The following is an 18,058-nucleotide window of genomic DNA, read 5'->3' on the forward strand; positions in this document are numbered from 1 at the left end:
TTTGGACACACCTTTTCATTTAATGTTTTTTCTTTATTTTCATGACTATTTACATTGTAGATTCTCCCTGAAGACGTCAGAACTATGAATGAACACATATGGAATTATGTAGTAAACGCAAAGTGTGAAATAAGTCAAAACATGTTTTGTATTTTTGATTCTTCAAAATAGCCACCCTATGCTTTGATTACTGCTTTGCACATTCAATTAATCTATTAAATAAAAAGGGTATATTTGTCAAAATTTGTAAAATGTGAAAACTAAATTTTAAATGTTATGTTTGTTTTTGTAATGTTAATATTTTACTGGATTACAAAATTGGAGAAAAAAAATCTGAAAAATACAAATCAAAATTTGCCTAAATGTATAGATTAATTTTACAGCAATAACTGAAAGTACAAAGGTCTGAGCATCAACAGTAGAAGTACTCATTGTACAGAATAATTTGCATTTACTTCTGTGAAGTACTTTCACGTAAACTCTAATTTATCCTCTATACAACAACAGCATAGGAAAATGAGTGAAATTCAGTTTTGGGTTTTGGTTTTGTTGTACCATCTCAAGACTTCCTGTGATCCCATCTTGTCACCCCTATGAAAAATGTATGTAAAGGAATAAATTCAGTAGCAGAAAGATGAAACCTGGAGTGGCCTGACAGGATTTCTGATGTCATCCAGCTGAGTAAAGAGCAGTCAGTGCTGAGCTGTTCATCAGAGGAAGTCTTGGCCTTGGCACTCCTCCTTCCGGACCAGCTCTGGGTTGTTGCTCCTGTTTCTCCTCTCCTTGGTTCTGTAGCGAGTTCTCACCGACACTTGGTTGACCAGCTCCTCGTGTACTCGCACTGCACTGCTATCTTCCTCGTTGGCCATGAGGTCGTTGAGAGGATGCCGCCGTGCTGCCGCTCTCTGCCGGGTCTCTGAGGGCGTGGACTCCTCCCGGGCATGAAACTGTTGGATGATAGACAGCATAGCGTGGTACTGCTTCACGCTGGACTGGCCGCTCCCTAGGAAGGCCTTCACTCTTCCTCCTGTAGTCAACCTGGGAACCAGCTGGTGGACCAGTGTCCCCTGATACAACCTGAACAACATCATGAGGACAACATGGAGATTTTCAGTCCAGCAGGAGCATGAAAATGTTTTTGTTCCTCCAGACAATTTATTGCAGCTCAGTGAATGTTCTGTCATGTTTCCTTTCTCATTCCAAACCTCTGATGTTTCATTAACTTTGACTCTCTGAACTCCTGCAGCAGTTTCTGGGTTTTTTTTTTTTTTTGCTCCTGTCTCCTTTTTCTCTGCTATTTAAAGTCCTGCACCTCTATGGAAACAGCACAACCATGGCTAGAAGGAGAGAGAACTCAGAAATGTCTTCTCTGCAGAATGTTATGTCTATAGCATGTGGAGCCTCCATCATTTTTTCCTGTGTTGGTAATACCTGTGGACACTTGAAAAAAATGTTGGACAATGTCTGTTTTTTTTTTTTTTTTAACATTTCCGAGTTCTCTAGATTCTATGTTGATTTTATGTTGCAGTCAAAAATTAGCTCACTGTGAGATGAAAAAAAATATTGAGACCATGTGCTGTGCAGAAACTGCTCAGAGACTTGATGAAAGAAATGTCAAAACCAGCAGCAGCAATTTATTGTACTTAACATGTGTGACAATTAAGATATTTCAACCAGTATTGCGGCTGTATTGAAGCATCAACATGTATCCTGTTTCCTATTTAGGAAGCCATTGAGCCGACATCTTGATTCTGATTCTGAAATGTGTTAAATGTCTTGTTTGTGGCTAGATGGAACATACAGAACGACGCAAAGTCTCACCGTGCAACGTCTGGCTCAGGCAAAGGGAAGCCAAGCAGCTGGTTCAGCTGGATGCTGTCCTTCAGGCAGACCTGCCACTGGCTGAAGGCGTGAGCCACATCCAGGTTTGGTTTACCATTTGGATGTTCAGCCTGCAAATCTTCAACACACAAACAGACACACACCTCCTTCATAACTGTGTAACGCTGTCAACCACCTGGTGGCTGCTGCCCTATGAGACTAAACACAAACTTCAGGAAAAACAACGACACATCAGCTTTACCCAAGAAAACTCAGAAAATGTTAAAACACATTAAAGCTGATAAAAGTTTTCTGATTAAATAAAACTACCAAAGTCTGTACATTTCTGTTGTTGAAGGGCTTTTCTGGCATGGGCAGGGATGGCGACCAAACGTTTGAGTTTAATAGACAAAGTCTCTGAATTATTTGATTGTATGTACATTCATACATGTGTATTACTATGATAAATCTATGTGTATCTACAACCAAATAGCTAAATTTAGTTAACAAAGCCAAACTTTGCTACCGTAGCCAAACGTAGCTAACAGTCAAATTTAGCTTTATTGCCAAACATTCTTAATATAGCCAAACTAATTCAGGATAGCAAGATTTAGTTAATACAACCAAACTTAGTTAATATAACTAAACTTAGCTAGTATAATCAAATTTAGCCAGTATAATGAAACTATCCCAATGGCCAAGCTTTGCTAATGCAGCCCAACCTCGATAATACTACATTGTTTTGCTAAAATAGCCAAAATTTGCTATTACAACCAAACATAGCTTGTATTATCAAGTTTAGCCAATATAACAAAACTCAGCTAACAGCCAAGCATAGCTAATGCAGCCCAACCATGGTAATACAGTGCTATTTTGTAAAATAGATGAACTTTGCTGATATTCATGTGTCAGGTTTCTGTCCCTGCTGATATTTTGACTGATACACGCCTGATTAAAATCAATACCAGTTGAAAAGTTGCAAGAAATTGCATTTTTACACTGTTGGATCTTAAGAAGGTTCTAAGTAGAGCTTAGAAGATGCAAAAAGAAGACATGGGAGCATGGAAAAACTACTGAGTGGGCAATTCATTGAAAACTGCATTAAAACTCATGCTTTGGTCAGCTGATAATCACATGAGAGGATCTAGTAACAGATGCCAGAGCTGTTGATGATGAACTGAAGTAATGTGGCCTGTCTGTATTAGTGTTTGTAACCTGCTCTGGCTCTCAACGCGTCCTCGTTGCTCATTCCCAGCAGCAGCGTCTTCACCAGCTTCAGGTCCGGAGGAGGCTGAGCTCTCCGTAGCCAGTAGCAGGTGACGGCCACCGGGAGGCGCAGCTGAGGCGGCAGGTCATTCAGAGTGGCCTCGGTCACCCCCAGGGCCTCCAGCAGGACCTGGAGACGTTCGGACAGCTTTGCCTAGGGCCACAATACAGCAGGAAGTAATGTGGAAGAAGGTCAGTACATGAAAGGAAACTTCATTTACTCCACTGAGAGATGTTTAAAGGCAGAAACACTAATAGTAATGATGAATTCAGTAGGGACATAAGTGTCCTCACCTCATGCAGTGAGCTGAGTTTGAGTTCCTGAGCGACCCTGCTGAAGGTCGGTTTTACTGGAATGAACGTCAGCTTTAGCTCCTCTCGGTCCCTCTCCTCCACGGGCACTGGCCTCTGTTCACCCAGCAGCAGCCCGTACATCACCTGGCGGAGCGGCCTGGAGGTCAGGTTGACACTGGGCTGGTTTTTATGTCCCACGGTGATGCTGAGGCTCATCCTTTTCAGCAGTAACACATCCAGGACATCTGGGGTCAGTCGGGCCTGCATCAGTTGCAGACGAATCCGATCCGGGACCTGATGGATTGGACCCACCACCTCCAGGAGACCAGCAAACAATAAGTCCGGGGTATTACAGACTCTCTATAGCACTTTTTCTCCACTGTACGCTGGGTGTAATTGTTTGTTTTCAAATTATTCACATTCATTAACGTACAGATTAATTAAAAGTTTAACCCTTTGAGCCCCCAAACCTGCCTGTAGATTTAAAAAGGAATGTAATCTTTAAAAACTGCCAAAATTCCATCAGAGAACTGTTGAATTTTCAACAATCCGAAGTATGTTGTTTGAAAGCATCATGTGTGACTTTCAGTTCCAAAATTAAACAAATCTTAAAATTTAGTCTTCAAAAGTCTTAAAATTTAAACAAAATCACATTTCAAATTTTGCCAAAAAGTCACTTTTTTCTTGACCAGATTCTGTAAAAAAACAAAAAATTCTGCATTTCTCAGCGCCACCATAAAGCCATGCATGAATCAGCTTTAGTGACATGACAGAAATTCAGAGACAAAAACATACTGGATTAATAAAATAAATGCAACATTGATCAAAAACAGCATACAGAGGCACAAGTTGTCAGGAAGATACATTCAGCATGGTGAAACTTCTTTCTACCGTTAATGTGTCAAGCGGCGTTAAAAAGTTTGTAGAGGCTGTAAAAATGTTAATAGTTTAATATATATAATACGTGAAGACTCCATTTTATCCAGTGTTGGTAACACCTGTGATAAAATGTTGGAAATGTTGATTCCAGATTTTTCAATCCTATAAATAATTCCGGTTTTGTATGAATTGTGCCTTTCTAACTCACACTGGATGGAAGACATTTCTGAGTTATCTCTCCTTCTGGTTGTGCTGTTTTAATAGATGTACTGGAGTTTATGTTGTAGTGAACAAATTAGCCCAGAAACTGTTTTAAGTTCAAAAGATTAAATATGAGAAAATTTTGCCACAAACAGCTTTAAAGGCTTTCATTACCTCTGGGGTCACCCCGTTGTGGAAGAACCCCTTCAGGGAGCTGGAGGGCAGCTGGTATTCCTCCATCCCCACAGACAGGTTCTGCAGCAGCTCTGTCTTGCTGTTCTTGCTAAGTTCTTCCATCAGCACCAGCGCTGCCTCCAGGGCCTCCTGAGGCTGTTGGAAGCCCTTCAGCCAGCACAGCAGCCCCTCCAGGTGACTGGGCGTTTTGCTTTCTGATGGGGCGAACTGAGTCCAGCGGATCCTCTGCAGATTCACGTAATCATTCCCGCCAAGGACAGCGAAGGTGGGCAGGAGTTGCTGCTGGATCTTGAAGACGGTGCTGAACCTGGAGATGTGGTACGTCTTACAGGTGATGAAGCTCTGCGAGCCGTCCTCCTTCACATTCTTCCACTGGAAGTAACAGAAGGGCAGCAGCCCCGCTGGGAGGTCAAAGATGTAGAAGTCGCTGTCGCCAGAAAGCACCGGGCAGTTCCACTCAGAGGCCAGAGCGGCTATCTCCCGGTCAGCGTCTCCGTAGCACTGGGCCATTGGAACCTTCAGCCGGGCCAGCGTCTGTTTGAACACTTGCTTGGCCAGCGGTGGCAGGATATTCTTTTTCCTGCCTTCCACTGCTGCTTGATGGGCCTTCTTGATCTGGTCCTCAGCTCTCTTTGTCACGATTTCAAGCTTCTTGTGGATGAGATCTGAGCCTCCATCCAAAACCACGTATGGAGTAACCTCACAGGTTGTGAGTGCTGCTATGAACCTTTCAATCAGGGCCTCAAAGGCAGCATACTCCCCACCGTGAGTCTGGTCCAGACCTGACCAACAAACCGAAGGACACTCAATGAACAAACTCATATTTGTGTCATAGACATCCTTCCTCACCATTTATTACTGAGCTTATGTGGTGGTCATCGAGAGTCCATAATCAACACCAGGTTTGAACATCAGCGAGTTTACAAAGGTGCAGATCAGATGTTTGGACAATTGGGTGAAGTCCTGAAGCAAAGTGGGCTAAAGTTTGAAAATTTCAGATTGCTACAACGTCACTGTGAAGTTGTGTGAAATTTATTTTCTACATATCTGTAACATCCTTATTACCACTCAAAACTACAGTTACAGACATGTATGTATTAGTTTGGACTAGTCAGAATAATCGTTGCACCTATCAGACACTTATAATGCAGTTCTGACATCCTTTACCAGACAGTTCAACAATATGGTTTTCCATTTTAACATTTAACAGCTGAGTTTAATTACCCATCCATCCATCCATCCAGTTCTTCCTGGAGGATCCCCAGGCATTCCCAGGCCAGACGAGATATAATCCCTCCAGCAGTTTCTGGGTCTACCCTCTGGTTTCCTTCAAAGGAAGCCTCCCAGGAGGCATCCAAATCAGATGTCTGAACCACCTCAACTGGCTCCTTTTGTGGCGAAGGAGGAGTGTCTCTACTCTGAGCTCCCTCTGGATGTCCGAGCTTCTCACCCTATTCTATTTTATCATTTAACAGCTGAGTTTGATTATCTGGAATATCACCAACATTGTGGCGGCTAGTGGTAGTTACAATGCAACCAGTCAGAATTTTTATTTGACATATCTATAATGTCTTTCTGACCAGTCAGAACAACAGCTGAAAATCTGACTTATCAGACACTTACAATGCAGTCCTGACATCCCTCACCAGAGCACCCAACAGGCTGGTTATTTTGACCTTAAACTGGTGAGTTGGACTGTCTGGAATAAATATTACAGATCAGCAACCTTATTGTGACTAGATGTAGTTACACTGCGACTAGAGATCTTTGTAATTAAGTTCAGACTAATTTAAGTAATAGCTGCAGACCCCACTCATCATTGCCCAAGGGGAGTTTGGGGACATGTAATTGGAGTGGGCCACGTTCAAAGCCTCCATTGCAGAAGCAGCTGTTAGGAGTTGCAGCCAAAACGTCACTGGTGCCTGTCGCTGCGGCAACCCAATAACCCAAAATTCACATAAAGATGAAAGAAAAAGGTTCCAAGCTGTTGCTGTCTAGCAAAGGATGTTTCTGGCTGACGGCTGAACGTAAGTAAAGGCTTTGTGAAACATCGGGAACTTCACCATTGTCTGGCTGGGGTTTGCTACATATGTGACCTAAATATGTAGCCAGCGGCAGGTATTGATGGGACTCAGAAACACCGCACAGTTTAATCATTTGTTCCTTGTATGATTTCCAACTGATAAATCAGTCATTTTGTAGTAGGATTACGTTTCACAGACAAATAGATTGGTAAAGTTGGAAAGATATTCACAGATTCGGACTTCCGGCATCAATGACTCATGAGATATAAGTTGTCAAAACATAAACGAGGCCTCTTTCGAATCGTTGTAAGCTAGACAATGTGCTACAAGGCCAGTTTTATCAAAATTCGCTGTCTTTCAAGCTGTAGAAATTACATTGGTGTCTATGAGCGGCTGGCTGTGCGACGAGCGAACAGGGACCGTCTGCAAATAGCAAAACCGCAGCGAAGAGACACGAAACAAATATTCAATTACTCAACTTTTATCAACTGCAGTGTCACCAAATTTACTGCAGCCATTAATTGGCTCCTAATGGTAATACTACAGCTCTTGGTTTGATATTAAATACAAAATCTGAATTTTAAGCAATTTTTATTTGCATTAAAATTCAATAACTTCACTCTTTTGTACTGTAGTGTCTCCAAATTCACTGGAGCCATCAATTGTCTCCTGCTGGTCATACTACAACTCTTGGTTTGATATAAAAACATTTTTTCATAATTTTAAGGAATTTTTATTTATCATAAAATTCAATAATTTCACTTTTATGTACTGTAGTGTCACCAAAATCACTGGAGCCATCAATTGGCTCTTGCTGGTAATACTACAACTCTTGGTTTGATACTAAATAAAAAATATGAATTTTAAGCAATTTTTATTTGCAGTAAAATTCAATAATTTCACTCTCATACACTGTAGAAAAAATAAACTCCATCCAACCATCAAAGGGGTCCTATTGATCATACCTTCAGGTTTTTTCTTCCAAGTATTGTCTGTACAGTCCTTAACTTGGAAAATATTAGTAGCGGTTTAACATTATGGTATAAACGAATCAATTAACGCTGCAGTCTTGTCAGAAGGTCTTTCTTCCCAATCGTCAGTACCTGAGGAGTCTAAACAGTTTAGTCTGGTATACTGGTGTTATCTGATCTTGTCTTTGGTGAGGATTCCAAGTTACATTACGATTTAGTATCATGTATTTGGACAAACAGGTGCACTATGGATCTAAAAATATAGTACCACATACATCAAGAAAAGAGCCATCAAAGCTAATTTACTCATTAATCCTTCAACTTCACACACAAGCACGCACACTAGTGTGCACAACTTCACATGGCAAGAAACAACCCAAATAAAATAAAAATCAGTTACTTTTGGTTATTAATGTTCCACAATCTAGCAAAAAATGGATGAGCACTTTTAGCTGTTACAACAAAAAATATTTGAGCTATATAACAACTAAATCCTTAAAATCATGAAAAATAGTTAAATATCAAATCAAGAGTTGTAGTACGATCAACAGGAGCCAATTGATGGTTAGACAGAGTGTAATTTTCCTACAATACATAAGAGTGAAGTTATTGAATTTTATTAATAAAATAATAGTAAAAATGATAAAATAATTTTTAAAAATCCTTGAAATTATGAAAAACATATTTAACGTCAAACCACGAGTTGTAGTATGATCAGCAGCAGCAAATTGATGGCTCCAATGATTTTGGCGACACTACAGTGTATTAGAGTGAAGTTATTGAATTTTATTGCTAATAAAAATTCCTTAAAATTCAGATTTTTTCTTTTATATCAAACCAAGAGTTGTAGTATGACCAGCAGGAGCCAACTGATGGCTCCAGTGATTTTGGTGACACTACAGTACATAAGAGTGAAGTTATTGAAATGTATTATGAATAAAAATTCCTTAAAATTATGTTTTTTTATTTAATATCAAACCAAGGGTTGCAGTATGACGAGCAGGAGACAGTTGGAGACTGCAGTTATTTTTGGTGACACTACAGTGCATAAGAGTGAGGTTATTGAATTTTATTACAAATAAAAAAGTCTTTAAAATTATGAACAAATATTTAATATCAAACCAAGAGTTGTAGTATGACCAGTAGCAGCCAGTTGATGGCTGCAGTGATTTTGGTGACACTACAGTACAAAAGAGTGAAGTTTTTGAATTTTATTAGTACTAAAAATTCCTTAAAATTCGGATTTTTATATAATATCAAAGCAAGAGTTGTAGAATGACCAGTAGGAGCCAATCAATTGCTGCAGTAAATTTGGTGACACTACAGTATATAAAAGTTGAGTAATTGAATATTTGTTTCGTGTCCCTGTCTTGGCTGTTGCAGCGGTTTTGCTATTTGCAGACGGTCCCTGTTCAGTCGTTGGACAGCCAGCCGCTCATAGACACAATGTAATTTCTACAGCTTGAAAGACAGCGAGTTTTGATAAAACTGGCCTTGTAGCACATTGTCTAGCTTACAACGATTCGAAAGAGGCCTCGTTTATGTTTTGACAACGTATATCTCTTGAGTTATTGATGCCGGAATTTCGAATCTGTGAATATCTTTCCAACTTTACCGAACTATTCACAGACAAACGTACGCCGATCGTCACATAAGTCCGCCGTTCCTTGGCGGAGTAATTCCCTGCGTGCAGTGTCTCACCTGAGTTGTAGTACAACAGTGGGATCAGGTTGGATCCGTCCACCACCAGCTGGCTCATCCTGAACTCGATGTCCCGGTAGATCCTCCGGTGGTCGTCTAAGAAGACGTCCAGACCTTGAACTCCCATCTTGGTGTGAGTTTACAGACTGCGCAGCGGCTCCTCCAGCGTTCCGTCTCCTTTTGATTAAGTTTCGTTTTCGTGACATCACAGCAATGGGCAGGGGCGTACCTAGTCATTTGGGGGCCCAAGGCAAACCCAGTCATTGGGGCCCTCGACATTCTGGTACTGCACTGTCTAAAGTTTTATTCTCACCTCAACATGTCTTCAGTGTGGCAGCAGGAGCAGGTTCAGCCTGGAGTTCCCTGCACGCTGTGTTACTATAAAAGAAGACACCACAAAATATAACAAGGTCAATTATGAGAACAAAAATTTCAACAGTATATTTTTAAAAAAAATCAAATTTACCTTTTGTCTTTCTTTCTCCCTTTTCTATTTTCTTTCAGTCCCTCATGTCTTTGTGATGTTTTCTTCTCTCCCTTTTTTTTGGTCATGTTTTCTTCTCTCCCTATTTCTTTCTCTCTTTTTTCTTTGTAATGTTCTCTTCCTCTTTCTTTTTTGTGTTTTCTTTTCTCCCTCTTTCTTTCTCTCTCTTCCCTTTTCTTTGTGATGGTTTTTTCTTTCCTTTATTTCTATTTCTCCCTTATTCTCTTTGATGGTTTTGTCCCCCTTTTTCCTTTGTGATATTTTCTTCTCTTCCCATTTCTTTGTGATGTTTCTTCTCTCCCTCTTTTTTCCTCTCCCTTTTTCTCTGATGATTTTCTCTCCCTGTTTTCTTTATGATGTTTTCTTCTCTCCCTCCTTTTTATCGTTTTATTCTCTCCATCTTTCTTTCTCTCCTTTTTTCTGTTCTTTGTTCTCTTCCTCTTTGTTTGTTGTGTTTTCTTCTCTCCCTGAATCTTTCTCTCTCTTCCCTTTTCTTTGTGATGGTTTTGTCTCCCTGTTTTCTTTGTGATGTTTCCTTATTTCCCCTTTTCTTTGTGGTGGTTTCTTCTCTCCTTTCTTCCTATTGCTCCCTTTTCTTTGTAATGGTTTGTCTCCCTTTTTTCTGTGATATTTTCTTCTCTTCTCTTTTCTTTGTGATGTTTTCTATTCTCCCTTTTTTCACTTCCATTTTTCTTTGTGATTTTTTTCTTCCTCAATTTTATTAAAATTATCACACTAAAATTTGACTTTTCGAGCCTTTGCCTCAGCAAACCTTGAAATGAGTAGGTCCATATCCACTGAGTTTCTGACTTCCTGCTCAATGGAAAGAACTGCAAGTGCTGACAGCCTATCCTGGGACATAGTTGACCTCAGGTAGGTTTTAATTATTTTTAGTTTTAAAAAACTTCTCTCACCTGAAGCCACTGTGACTGGAAGAGTGAGAAGTAGTCTAAGAGCGATGCTGAGATTTGGATAAATGTAGTAGTTTTAGTTTACCATCACGACCGATGTAGTACTCACAACTTCGTGAAAAGCATCCCTTGCGTCACTTTCCACTTTCTCTCCTCCTGGGCTGACACTGACAGCTGAGCTGCTACTGACAGCAGCATCTGGCTCTGTCTGTCGTCCTCCTGTATTTGGCACCACCGTAAAAAAGGTTGATACCTTTGGTAGTTTTGATAAAAACTGTTGTTTTTCCTCTCGCCTTCTCCTCTTCTCTGCTCCACTGGGATAACTCCACTTCATCTTGCTCACCGCTCACCTCTCAAAACCGCGCCAACAAGTTTGTTTTGCTGCCGTCTTCCTGAATTAAGCCTGCACATGCGCAGTAACGTGGAATAGTCCATTGTGTGAGAAATGAGGGGGGAGAACGATCATGACAGTGATAGACCAACCATTTTAATGTATTTTCAAGCGCACAAATTAAGACAAGAAAAAAGTATTTGTTTCAAATCAAAGAAGCGTTTATTATTCAGATTTTATGAGACGTTTGGGGGCCCCTGGAAATCTCGGGGCCCTAGGCAATTGCCTATGTTTGCCTAATGGTAGGTACACCCCTGAGCATGGGGCTGGGTTTTATATCTTTATAGGAAGATGTTTTCATGTTACTATTCATATGTGTTTGCGTGCGCGCGCGCGTGTGTATACAATTCTTGAAAATTAACTAAATGTCTTAAAATGGCCCAAAGTTATTAATGGTAATAATATTAATAGAATTTCAAAACATTCCCCCCTACCGGCTCATCTGTGCAGTAAGAACTCTACTCCTGCAACACTTGACCACTTTATCAACACGGACCACTTTACTTTGTATATAGTATGTTGATTATTTTTATTTTTTATGAGTATTTTTTTTATCTATTTTTATTCTTATTTGCACTGCTGCTAAATGTCGTGTTCTTCCAGACAAATTTCGTTGTACTCCTGCACAATGACAATAAAGTCTCTTATCTAACACGATGGCCAAAATATATTAATCGAAAGCCAAAAAATTGCAAGAAAATGCATGAAATGTCAGAACAATCTCTAAAAATATGACAGAAATATCAAAAGTTAATTAATAAAAATTGTGAACATGTCTAAAAATGTCCTAAAAAAAATAAATCAAAATTAAATTATTAATTAAATTGAATATGTCAAAACGTATTTTAAAAATCAAAATATATTTATAAAATGTACAAACCATACAAGAAAAAAAATCTAAATTAAATATTATTGTTGGATAAAGCGGGACTATTATGTGTGTGATATCTAATGTTCCCACATGAACACATATAGTTGTTGCACCGGAAGGCTGGCATTGAAACCACACGTTATACACTACACTGGTGTCGTCTGTGTCTCCCATGTAACGTTAAGCCAGATAACGCTAACGTAACATGGTGTCAGAAGAAAACCGACAAAAATGAGTCAGGAGGACGCGGCCCGAAGGCAGAATGGAGACGACGGAGCTGCTGTGCCTCAGCTAGCGGCGCCAGGCAGATTCGCCTTTGCAAAAGTTTCCGAGTGGCCAAGATGGCTGAAGCGGTTTGAGCACTACAGAATAGCGTGGGACTCGGGACTAGATAAGCAGTCTCAAGAGTTTCGGTGACATTGCAGAGGACATTTTAAACGTCCTGCCGCTGGACGATGCTCAGAAGAAGTCGTATGATGCGGTAACAGCGGCTTTCACGGCGCATTGTGTGACCAAGAGGAACGTCATATTCGAAAGAGCGCGCTTCAACCGGAGGTGCCAAGATCCTGGGGAGAGTGTGGAGTCCTTCATAACACTAGTGCACATGCTAGACGAATACAGTGAGTTTGGTACATTGAGAGATGAGCTCATAAGGGATCACATAGCTGTGGGCAAAAAAGATGCGAAGTTATCAGAGAGCCTACAGCTGGATGCAGACTTAACTTTGGAAAAAGCTATGACAAAAGTGAGACAATAAAAAGACAACAGCCAGCCCTAAGTGGAGCTGAAAATCAACAAGGACAAATAGAGACAATCCAGAAAAAGTTCGCAAAGCCATTTAAGACATTTAAAGACAAAATAGACACCAAGACAAGTGAGTGCAGCAGATGTGGGCAGTTAAAGAAACACCTCTAGAACTGAGTGCCCAGTGCGAGTTGCAGAATGCAGGCGATGTCACAAGACAGGACACTTTGCTAAGAAATGCAGATCGGCTGGGGAGGGGGTCCACAACATTACAGAGCTTCACAGCCGGAGTACAGATGAAGAGGATTTTGCATTTCTGGGTAAAATGGACTGCATGGTGGAGGAACAGTGGAGTGACATAGTTCACCTAAATCAGGACAAAACACTCTTCAAGTTGGACACCGGAGCAAGTGTTACAGCAATCCCAAGCAGCATTTACTCCCTACAGAAACATGGGACACTGCAACCGCCAGGCAAAGTGCTGTATGGTCCAGGCAAACAGAAACTGGATGTCAGAGGGTGCTTTAAAGGTAAACTAACCTTCAATCAGAAGACAACTATACAAGATGTATATGTTGTTAATGAACTGCACAAGCCATTGCTGGGTCTTCCTGCAAATAAAGCACTGGAGCTCATAAAACATGTCAATGCAGTGCAAGAACGGTCAGAAGACTTTAAAGCTCAGTACCCAACAGTGTTTTCTGGACTGGGGAAGTTAAAGGAGCCCTACAAAATCGAGCTGGAACCAGGAGCCATCCCATATGCCCTGTCAACTCCACGCAGAGTGCCCCTGCCCCTACGGAACAAAGTTAAAGTGGAACTGGAGCGTATGGAGCGAATGGGAGTGATATCCAGAGTGACACAACCCACACCATGGTGCGCTGGACTGGTTGTGGCACCAAAGGCACGGCCGGGGGAAATAAGACTGTGTGTGGACATGACCCACCTGAACAAGTGGATGAGGAAAGAGAGACACATCCTTCCGGCTGTAGACCACACACTCGCCATGCTATCCGGAGCAAAGGTATTCACAAAACTGGATGCCACATCCGGGTTTTGGCAGATTCCGCTGGCTGAGGAAAGCCAGCTTCTCACGACGTTCTTCACCCCTTTTGGCAGATATGCATTTAACCGCCTACCATTTGGGATCTCATCTGCTCCAGAACACTTTCAGCATCGCATGTCCCAGATGCTGGAGGCGTGTGAGGGAGTAGTTTGCCATGCTGATGACGTCGTCGTGTTTGGAGAAGACGTGCAGCAGCACAACGAGAGGCTACACAAAGTGCTACAGACCCTCAGGAGGGAAGGACTGACACTGAACGAGAAATGTGAGTTCTCAAAAGATAAAATACCGTTTGTGGGACACTGTGTCACAGCTGAAGGCGTGTCTTCAGATCTGAACAAAGTCAGAGCAATCGTGGAGATGCCTGAGCCGACAGATACAGAAGGCGTGAGGAGAGTTATGGGCATGGCCAGCTACTTAGGAAAGTTTCTCCCTCATCTCGCATCATACACACGCAGAAAGATGCTTTTCAGAAACTGAAAACTGAACTGAGCTCACAACGTGTTCTCGCACCCTACTCACTAACAGCAGAGACGTGTGTGGCAGCCGACGCCTCATCATACGGGCTCGGTGCTGTCCTCACACAGGCCCAACTGGATGGAACATGGAGGCCAAGAGTGTTCATCTGAAGAAGCTTAACAGAAGCAGAGAAACACTATGCTCAAATAGAGGAAGAGGCTTTGGCAGTCACATGGGCATGTGAACGACTAGCACCCTACATTCATGGACTGAGGTTCAAGTTGGAAACAGACCACAAGCCTCTCGTCCCTTTGCTAAGCACAAAAGCATTGGACGACCCAGAGTACTGAGGTTTCGCCTTAGACTAATGAAGTTCACATTCGACATTGTACGTGTTCCGGGTAAAAGCTTAATAACAGCAGACACACTCTCAAGAGCGCCAGTAAAACACGCTGACACAGGATGAGCTGGACAACGAGTCAGAGGTCAAGGTGTTTGTGGACTCTGTGATTCAATGTCTACCAGCTACAGCGCGAAGACTAAAATCCAGCAGAGACAACACACTGACCCCGTCTGCGCTAAACTCATCCAGTACTGCGAGTCAGGGTGGCCCGAGAAACATGCGTTAACTCCAGAGATAGGATTATACTGGCCTGAGAAGGAAAACATCACTATGGTTGGAGAGCTACTGGTTATTTCCCAAAGCGTGAGACAGGAAATTCTAGACCTGCTCCACAGTGGTCACCAAGGCATAGTTAAATGCAGAGAGAGAGCCCGCCAATCTGTCTGGTGGCCAGGACTATCAATACAGATCAGCCAATATGTGGAGAACTGTAACACATGTTCACAGCACAGGGCTGAGCACAAAGAACCGCTGATGACAACACCAGTACCTCAGCGCCCCTGGCAGAGGGTAGGCACTGACCTATTCTTCTGGGAAAAAGAGACGATGGCGAAGCTGAAGGTGCCATCTGTAGCTATGGCAACAGCAGCCATTAAAGAGACATTCAGTCGCCATGGGATACCAGAGATAGTCGTGTCGAACAACGGACCGCAGTACAGCAGTGAACTGTTGAAGGACTTTGCAGCAGAGTACGGTACCCACAGGCAAAGGGAGAAGCTGAGCGAGCTATGGCTACAGTAAAAGGATTGTGGAAAGGTGGAGGTGAGAAAACAAAAGCACTACTCGCATACCGTGCTACACCTCTCGAGTGCGGCTGTTCCTCTGCACAACTCCTGATGGGCAGACAGTTGCAAACTACACCGCCACAGCACCCTGTCACCTTACTCCCACGGTGGCCAAATGTTAAAGACCTCAGAACCAAACGGAGACTGTCGAAAGAAAACCAGCAACATCAATTCAACCGTTGCCACAGGGCCCGTCCACTTACACCCCTGCAACCGGGTCAAAATGTGTGGATTTTGAGAGAGAATAAAGAAGGGACTGTTGTAGAAAAAGCAACTACACCTAGATTGTATGTCATTCACACAGATGAGGGACATGTCAGACGAAATTGCACACGTGAGGCCTTTATGTCAAGCACCTGTTGAAACACAAGTTACTATTGAACCAAGTACTACATGATACACAAACAAGCAGTACATCAGTCACACTCAGTAGTAACAAACAGGACACTACAGGCACACCTTATGTGTCAGCTTCAGGACCTTACAGGTCTAAACATAAATGTTTAGACCTGTAAGGTTACTGTTTATTAATAGATGTTTGCTACTGTATTCTATAAGAAAACAAAAGGTCTGCTAAAAAAAAAACAAAAAAAAAAAAAACAAGATAAGTGTGTTAAGGTAAAGAAAGAAACAGTCCAGGTTATTGTTATGGGTGTGTTGTATTCTTGTACAAATGGTTAAAAGAAAGAAAATGTTTACAGCCATGTTTATAATGAAATGTGTGGAAGGTTTTGACTTAAGAGGGGAGGTGTTGGATAAAGTGGAACTATTATGTGTGTGATATCTAATGTTCCCACACGAACACATGGTTGTTGCACCAGAAGGCTGGCATTAAAACAACACGTTAGGCAGTACACTGGTGTTGTCTGTGTCTCCCATATAACGTTAAGCCAGACAACACTAACGTAACAATTATATTTTTAATTGTTACCTTGTGCTTTAAACTAATACTGAAAAAGGACAAATTGGGGCCTAAAAATACGTGTTTGACACAGATAATATTTAAATGAAACTTATGTTCATGGCTGTAGCTGTGAAAGAAAAATGAAATTAAAAGGAGCTCTGAGCAGAAACAAGAAACAGCAGCAGTGAATACTTTATCTGCACAGTTTCAGCTGTAAATTCGGTTTAACTGAGAGCAGAAACCAGTTTATCTGACCAACAACAGGAGCTGAAATATTCACAGCTCAGCCTATTTAAATATGAATCACCCAGTGTTTAAGTAATCCACAAAGATCTTTATTGTGTGTGCAGCTAAAATGAACCAAAGTAAACATACAGGTTGAACAAGTAAAGTCAGGAGATGATCAAATGACTCAGATCTGTTCATTAAACTGACATTTGGAGAAAATTTATTATTATCAAGAAAAATTATAAGAGAACAAAGTTTTTTAAAAATAAGTCAACATTAAGAGACTAAAAAAGGGCAACTAAATCCAACCTCAGACCCAAATTAAGACATGAAATTCAAATAAAATGTAAAAACACCAAATTATTTACTGAAGACCATATTGTTAGTATTATCATATGATATGCTGACAGTTTTATTTAGCAAAAATAAGTGCTAAAAAGTCTAAACAATGACTTACGATCTCAATTTTCACAATACACGTGGACAAAATTGTTGGTACCCCTCAGTTAATGAAAGAAAAACCCACAATGGTCACAGAAATAATTTGAATCTGACAAAAGTAATAATTAATAAAAATTCTATGAAAATTAACCAATGAAAATCAGACATTGCTTTTGAACCGTTGAACTAATGAAGATTATAAAAAAATCCATTTTAAATCAAATGTATGAGAATAAAATGTAACATTTCTGATTGTGAATCAAAATTATCACACTCAGTAAGCATTTTTCATTCAATGACTAATTTTTCTTCCATGTTAAATCATCTTTATGATGTTGAATGTTCAGTTTTTACTTATGAATCAATATTAAAAGGTAAAAAGTCAAAATTATGACAGATTTTCTCAGTTTTTGCTTTCTCTTGTATAAATTAGACTGTAAGTTTTTTTTATTCATAATTTTGACTTAATGAACATTTTCATTTAAAAACATCCATCCTTTTTACGTCAGGTTTATGAGATTAATATGTTAAATCTTTGACTATGAGTTAATAAATGGTAAAAAGTCCTAATGGTGACTGTCTATTTAATTATTTTGACATTACATAAACATTTAATAGCCAATAATGTGAACTTACAACATCATAGTTTTCATTTGATGAGCAGTTTTGTGTAAGAAATTATATATTTCATCCATTATGAATTGAATTTATGAAATTAAAGCGTAAGATATTTGATATAAATCAACAATGAATGGTAAAATTTCAAAATGTACAGTTCTAGTCTCTCACTTTTACTTTCAGTTATATTTTGTCTGTAAATTCTAACTCGTAATTTTTGACTTAATGAGCATTTTTACTTACAGACTTATACTCGAGATATGTTTTTTTATGCCTATTAATTAATCTTAAATGGTTAAAAAAAAAGTCTAAGTCATGATGTACTATTTCATAATTCTGCCTTTATGTTACATAACTGCGACTTGAGCTCTTTTTCTGTCTTCAGGCTGCGGATAGTAGAAGTC

At 40.5% G+C, this 18,058-nt stretch overlaps 1 protein-coding gene across 1 annotated transcript; it reads right to left on the reverse strand.

Moving 5' to 3' along the window:
- Window positions 1–11,016, reverse strand: aste1a (asteroid homolog 1a). Its single transcript, XM_023269837.3, has 8 exons — window positions 10,857–11,016; window positions 9,666–9,730; window positions 9,353–9,581; window positions 4,636–5,438; window positions 3,382–3,696; window positions 3,037–3,241; window positions 1,822–1,960; window positions 1–1,077 (listed from the first exon to the last, which is right to left on the reverse strand). Exons 3-8 carry the CDS (start codon window positions 9,477–9,479, stop codon window positions 711–713), a joined length of 1,956 nt encoding a protein of 651 aa, XP_023125605.2. The 5' UTR covers window positions 9,480–9,581; window positions 9,666–9,730; window positions 10,857–11,016; the 3' UTR covers window positions 1–710.
- Window positions 11,017–18,058: the final 7,042 nt, after the last annotated feature.

The sequence above is a fragment of the Amphiprion ocellaris genome, chromosome 9 (assembly GCF_022539595.1).
Source record: "Amphiprion ocellaris isolate individual 3 ecotype Okinawa chromosome 9, ASM2253959v1, whole genome shotgun sequence".
NCBI lineage: Eukaryota > Metazoa > Chordata > Actinopteri > Pomacentridae > Amphiprion > Amphiprion ocellaris.

Bases quoted from the DNA above. Each gene is read 5' to 3' on its own strand.
- aste1a (XM_023269837.3), bottom strand. From the start codon at position 9,479: ATGGGAGTTCAAGGTCTGGACGTCTTCTTAGACGACCACCGGAGGATC. The intron at 5,439-9,352 runs GTGAGACACTGC...TTTGTTGGTCAG, and splicing joins ACTGTTGTACTACAACTCAG to GTCTGGACCAGACTCACGGT. The intron at 1,961-3,036 runs GTTACAAACACT...TGTGTGTTGAAG, and splicing joins CGCGTTGAGAGCCAGAGCAG to ATTTGCAGGCTGAACATCCA.